A 6,958-nucleotide genomic window follows, 5' to 3' on the forward strand; every position below is an offset into this window, starting at 1 on the left:
TATTAGCTCTAATCCAACCACAGCAACAGCCTTTGAAAAATGGCCTCTGAATCTGCTTCCCCAACTTGTGTTCTTTTGCAGGTACAAACTTAAGAGGCCTTGCTGCCATTTTATGCAAGACGTATTAGTTTATCTGGACTGCACTAATCTGCAAAGAGTCAATAGCAGAGAGCCAATATTTGTTATGAAGTTACTGACAGTCCCAGTATTGGAAAGAATAATCCAGACAATTTTTTTCCCTACAAAACTACCTTTTCTCTCAGTTCCCTACAGAAACATGACTCTTGAATCAGTGGCCAGTACAGACCAACTCATTCAACCCATCATTCACTCTGTATCTTGGTTTCAAAAGGGTTTGCAGCATTACAGTTCTTTTGCTTTTGGGATTGCTATATTTATGCCTTCCAAGCTGAGACAAAAGAACTTAAAGCTCAGTTTTGTAAGTGATAAGTCAGTGGAAGTTTAACATATTGAGGTTTCTGGCATCTTTTCTGTGATGTAGTGGATCTCTCCCTCCATATCCATTTTCACAGCATTGAGAGCTGTTCTGTTCCACAAAGGAAACAAGAAGAAATTCTGCTACACGATATAAACAAGAAGAAAAGCCATCTTTACTTACTTCAAGTCAGAATTGATGCTGTTTTAATAGGAAATTAAAGAAACTTTGTTCAACTTGTATGTCTCTTTCAGTCCTTCATCCTGCCTGTAGAGGTGGGTGATTACTGAATTCTTATACTGAGAAGTGTTGCAGGTGAAGCACGTAAAGATATCTCTCCACCTAGAACACACCTAAGTCAGCTTGCACCTGTGGAAGAGGTACAGAAGGTTACTTCAGAAGCAGGGACTCCTGCTGTTAAGTTTCAGAGGAAAGCTGAGATAATGGGTGCACTGAGGGTAACATTAAGATCTACCCTGTAGTAAGATTGGGCATGCTTGAAAAATCTCTTCCACTGAGATTAAAAATGCAGCTGTGCATTAATTGTTCTGCTATTTGATAATCTTGATGTTTGTCTGCAGGGTGTGTGTGTGATTAAAGTAAGTAGCCTGGTTTATAAAACTTAGTCCCAGGAAAGAACAGCTGTCTGTTTAGTGGAGCAATGCCCACAAGGGCAGGGGGCTCCGCCAAGCTTCCTAAGGACAGATGATAAGTACGCAAAGACAGACCACAAAAATATATACTGCTGTGGAGGGCTGGAGAAAATATTATGTATTGCTCTTCTCTGAGCCTGTGGCTGGAAAATGAGATTATCATCTTATTTATTGCACTCAATTGTCACTCTGTTAAAACACAATTTGTCCAATTAAATTAAATAGCTTCTCATATAAAAATAGGTGAATACACAGAAAAAAAAATCTAGAACTATTGTTGAACATTCCTGTACCTGAGCTGCCATGGGATTCATTCTGAATTGAATATTAAGTACTGTGGGGTAGTTTAGCAGGTTTAGGACCTAATTTTTATATCAATATGAGCCCAAGGCCACTCCATTCCTTGTGTGTAGCGACTCCATTTACACTAGCACGTAATTTGAGCCTTAGTATTTTTAAAACTAAGCCATAACTACCTTATGGCTCTTTATAGTAATAGAAAAAAGAAATTTCATCTTTGTTCCCAGCTAAGATTAAATATAGCACAGCGGTTACAATGTTAATTATAAACAATTATTGAATCCAAAGGAAAGCGTTCTAACGCGTGTGGAATTCATTAACATTAGTAAACACTCTTTCCTAAATCATGTCCGAAATTCTGGAGAGGAATTTGCCAGGGCGTTTATATTTACTATCATCTACACTCGCCATACAAGCATTAAAAATGAATGTCTGTGTGAATGTATTTTTTCAAAACTGTTGTGACTTCTTAAAATCAGTTAAATATTGCCTAAATAGATTATGTATAGCTAGTGAAGAACAGTGTAATAAACTTTTGACTTTTGTGTGTGTATACTTAAGAGGTACTAAAATAAGCAAATAAGAATATTTTTCTATAAAGTAAATAAACAGGATGACTTCTTTCCAGTTCCCTTTCTATAGCAGACATCTGAGCTGTCTGTTGAGTCAGTGTTCAGTTCATTTTTACATTTCCCATTCTGAAATACTAAGCCACTGCAAGCATATTATTTCCTTTCCAGTTTCTTTAGCAGCCCTACATCCATAGTCACAGTTCAATTACCATCTTTGTTTCAGAGACCCAAAATGCAAACAAACATGCTATAACCAAAAGTATGTATTTTCTTTATTCCAGAAAACTCTTGCAGGAGCATCAAAGTGATGTGAAGCTACCTTCCAAGATGACTCTCTTAACAGGAGAAAATTCTGATTATGACTATAGTGCCCTGAGCTGTGCTTCAGACACTTCCTTCAACCACACATTCTTTCCAGAAACAGAAGCCCTCAAGGGTGTCTTCTACCAAAGAGCCAAGCTAATTCACCCTGAAAATGATCTCTTTAAAAGCATTCACCCTGAAGACCGAAAGCACCATATAATTATAAATGTAGGGGGCATTAAATACTTGCTCCCATGGACCACACTTGATGAGTTCCCCCTGACGCGCTTGGGACAATTGAAATTTTGCAACAATTTTGATGACATTCTAAACATCTGTGATGATTACGATGTGACATGCAATGAATTCTTTTTTGATCGCAACCCAGGAGCCTTCAGGACAATCCTGACATTTCTGCGGGTCGGGAAGCTTCGGCTCTTGCGAGAGATGTGTGCTCTTTCTTTCCAAGAGGAGCTGCTCTACTGGGGTATTGAGGAGGACAACCTGGACTGGTGCTGCAAGAGGAGGTATCTGCAAAAAATGGAGGAGTTTGCTGAACTGAACGAAAGGGAGGATGACCTCATAGAAAACGAAAACCCGGGTGAGACAGTGGAGGAGACAAAAGTTAGCCTGTGCATGAAAAATTTGCAAGACATGGTAGAGAGGCCTCAGTCTGGACTTCCTGGAAAAGTGTTTGCCTGTTTATCTGTATTGTTTGTGACCATTACTGCAGTGAACCTGTCCATCAGCACCATGCCTGACTTGAGGGAGGAGGAGGAGAAAGTAAGTTGATTTTAGGATGGAAACCCACATTTGCTGAAAAAAAGCAAAAGAGTTCAGCCCCTGCCCCTGCCAAAGATTTGCATTTTTCTTCCATGGATGCAGGATGAAGGACCACAGGGAACAATACTGAATGTCTTACATGACAGTCAGTGTGCACTGTTCTGTGCCAGTAGCATTCAACCTTGCGACCCCGGAGGCCAGGTAAGTGGTGCAGGGCCAGTCTGCAGGCTGGAACCCACATGTGGGTTTGAGCCTCCGGTCTGATCCAGTGTAGGGCTGGTGCCCAGGGTTGGTCCACAGGTGTTTTGGCCACGTGCCAGCCTGACCCCACACACCAGATACAGTTGCAAAATGAACCAAATGCACTGGCACGGACTAGCACTCAGCGCCACATCATCTGGCCTGCAGGGCTCCCCATGGGTCTGGCAATTTGGCAGCAGGGGAGCTGCTATTAACATGGCCACCGCTCCTGCCACCAAACTTCCAGACCCATGGAGAGACTTACAGGCCAGATCAGGCCTGTGAGCTAGAGACTGAGGACAAACATTTCAGGAAATGTTTGTAAATTTTGTTTCTGCTACATGGAGGGACTTCAATAAATTAAACTTCTTATTTTAAACATTTAGGAAAGGAGGCCCAGGTCCTGTTTCTGCTGTAGTCAGTGGAAGTTTTTCCACTGATTTCAATGGACAAAGTATTGAGCCTCTGATGAGTTGAGCTGAGCCTGTAATTGTAATTCAATAGATGTGCCAGTCTGGTTTTCCATTAATACAGCTTCAATTCCTTTTAATATTATAATTTTAGCACCAGAAATGTTCCTCATGTTTCACCCAAAAAGCACTTAGTGTCCATGTACTGATTGCAAACTCCTTCTCTTTCTTCCAGGGTGAATGCTCCCAGATGTGCTACAATATTTTCATTGTGGAGTCTGTCTGCGTGGCGTGGTTTTCACTGGAGTTCCTGCTAAGATTCATCCAGGCAAAGAGCAAGTTTGCATTTTTGAGGAGGCCACTGACCCTGATTGATATTATTGCCATTCTGCCCTATTACATCACTTTGCTAGTAGATACCACCTCTGTGGGTTATAAAAAGCCAAGTTCTGGAAGCATCTACCTGGATAAAGTCGGGCTGGTGCTCCGTATACTCCGTGCCTTGAGGATTCTGTACGTGATGCGGCTGGCCAGACACTCCCTCGGCCTGCAGACTTTAGGGCTCACCGCTCGTAGGTGCACTCGTGAATTTGGACTCTTGCTGCTCTTCCTTTGCGTGGCCATTGCACTTTTTGCACCGCTCTTGTATGTCATTGAAAATGAGATGGCAGATTCACAGGAGTTCACCAGCATCCCTGCATGCTACTGGTGGGCTGTAATCACCATGACAACAGTAGGCTACGGCGACATGGTTCCCAGAAGCATTCCAGGCCAGGTGGTGGCATTAAGCAGCATCCTAAGTGGCATCCTCCTCATGGCATTTCCCGTCACCTCCATTTTTCACACATTTTCCCGCTCTTACATTGAGCTAAAGCAAGAACAGGAAAGAATCATGTACAGGAGAGCACAGTTCTTATTAAAAGCAAAGTCTCAGCTGAACAATGCATCACAAGGGAGTGACATTATATTTCCCACTATCTCTTCTGAGACTAGGAACAATGAATAATATTTACATCTGTCTGATGTTGGGCAATGTTTTGCAGTGATAGATCCCATCTTATCATTTGCTTTAGAAGCTTTTAAAAAAACCTTTATGCAAATAGCAAGGAAAGAGTTGTTAGCCTGTGAGCTGATGTGGTTTGAGAAACCAGTTATTAATTTTATTTTTGTCCTTCAATAAAGTGTACAGCTAATACAGTGTTCCCTTTAAATTATTAGTTCTTTAAGTTATCTATGACCAAAAATGAGAACAACAAAACGTTATGTATCTGGCACAAGCTGTTGTCATTTGTAATATTAATTTTCCAAACAAGCCATAATGTACGTATAAATGTTGATCATAAAGAAGGTTGGCCTTCTTTATTTTCTTGTAGATAAATACTGTAAATAAAATAAATTCAGAGCTAAATTCATTTCTAGTGTAACTCCATTGACTATAGTGGAATTAACCAGATACGTGTGTGACCTACTGTACTCTTGAAAAGGGTTAAGTGAGATGTGTGTCATTTGGCAGGCAAGTGCATTTTTTTCCCTTTTGAGGCAGGCCTCCCTAACAGTAAGAGTGAAGAAGAGTGATGGGTATGTGGATGTGTTAGGGTTGTCATGGGTTAAAGATATAAATACTAATAGCTTACCAGCTGCAAACTAAAATGGGCTTATACTATAGACCCAATATAGTTGAACAGAGAACTCCCTCAAGTAGTTTTGGGAACACAAAGCTGAGGAAAGGAGGGAACTGCACATCATGTCACATGTGCAGGGTAACCTCCCAACAGCACCCTAACATCTGGCCCTGGTTACTCCCCTGTGCTCATACAGCACTTACAGACAGGACCCATTTCTAGGGGAAGCACCAGAATTTGTCAGGGTGATTCTGGTGCTGTGTCACTTTGGGGGATATTAGCTCCTTAAAAGTTGTCAGTGATGGAGAAAGGAAATAATATGACTTGAGTCATGACAGACTTATTTAGTTTCCCATGACTCAAGATTGTGAGGTGCAAAGCTTTCTGCTAATTAGTTCTGCCTTCAACAGTTCCCGCAGGTGTCATGGCAATTAAGAAAACTGCCATAGGAGACTGAAAGACAGCTGAGGACCCGAAGTGCAATCCTGCATTCATCATTCATGTGATTATTTCTTCTCCTGGTTGTTCCTGTGAAGACAATGGGATCACAGGGATGAGGACGTTTTTCAGCATTGGGTCCTGCCCCAAGGGATACCCATCAGCAAAATCCCATTGATATCAAGGGGAGTGGGATGGGGCTGTATGACTGCTCAGAGGACAAAGTAAAAGGACTGAAGTTGGCCGATTTGACTGTCTAATAAAAATCAAAACTTCAGGAGATGGGTCTATGTTTCAAAAAGGCAAGGTCACTGTTCACCGTCATGATCCAGGAACTGTGAAAGTTCCTGCTCCCAACTCACCTTGAACCTAACGTGCGATATCCCTGCTGTATTAGCCCCTGAATTCTCTTGACCAGGGATGCTCAGAGGTGTCAAGCCATGTGAATGCTTTGCAGCATTCATCAGAGGGTGAGAATGAGAGAGAAAGAGCTTGTCTTTACTAGTACTTCTGTCTGAATCACATTGCACCAACCAGCACAGAATGGCCAAGCCTTCTTGTTTTCCTGGTTGCAGGTGAAAATATTTACAAAATAACATGTTAGAGAGATCCCACTGACATGTTTGCCCATTAAGAAAGAACAGTAGTTTGAATGTCTCTAGCATACTAATGAATTAGGCCCCACCCAACTGCTCTGCCATCGGGTAAATACCCTCATGAAACTGAGCCACAGAGAGTTAAAAGCCCCAAAACAAGACAATTATGTGACAGAGTTAGGAATATAATTTACTTCTCCTGACATGCCTACTTGTACTTTAATTAGAGTTGGAAGAAAGACAGGGAAATTTTCACAAAAAGGAACGCACTTTAAGCCAAAAGAATTTTTTTTAAATGTAACCAGCTGTAGCTGTAATTATAACATAAACACGACAGATCCCTCACCCTTTACGCGATAACATCTGTTATAAAAGGAGCTGAGACTTAAAAATGGGTTTAATTGTTGTTTGAAATCATTTATCCAAAGATGTGCTTTAAAGGTTGGGCCCTAAATGAGAAGTTAGCTGTAAAAATAAATCTAAATCAAATCAAGTGATTATCAACCAGATTTTCAGCTTGGTTCTACACTATGCCACTTTTTACTAACTGAGGATCTGGCCCAGTTTTTAATTTATGTTTAAATCAATGTTAGCTCATTGTATTT

At 41.1% G+C, this 6,958-nt stretch overlaps 1 protein-coding gene across 1 annotated transcript; it reads left to right on the plus strand.

The window, feature by feature from the left end:
• The first annotated feature begins 968 nt into the window (after positions 1-968).
• On the plus strand, positions 969-5,109 carry KCNG1 (potassium voltage-gated channel modifier subfamily G member 1). The gene is made up of 3 exons (XM_059733144.1): positions 969-1,035; positions 2,243-3,047; positions 3,933-5,109. The coding sequence occupies exons 2-3, from the start codon at positions 2,289-2,291 to the stop codon at positions 4,701-4,703; spliced, it is 1,530 nt and encodes a 509-aa protein (XP_059589127.1). The 5' UTR covers positions 969-1,035; positions 2,243-2,288; the 3' UTR covers positions 4,704-5,109.
• The last annotated feature ends 1,849 nt before the right edge of the window (positions 5,110-6,958 follow it).

The sequence above is a fragment of the Alligator mississippiensis genome, chromosome 9 (assembly GCF_030867095.1).
Source record: "Alligator mississippiensis isolate rAllMis1 chromosome 9, rAllMis1, whole genome shotgun sequence".
Taxonomy (NCBI): Eukaryota; Metazoa; Chordata; order Crocodylia; family Alligatoridae; genus Alligator; species Alligator mississippiensis.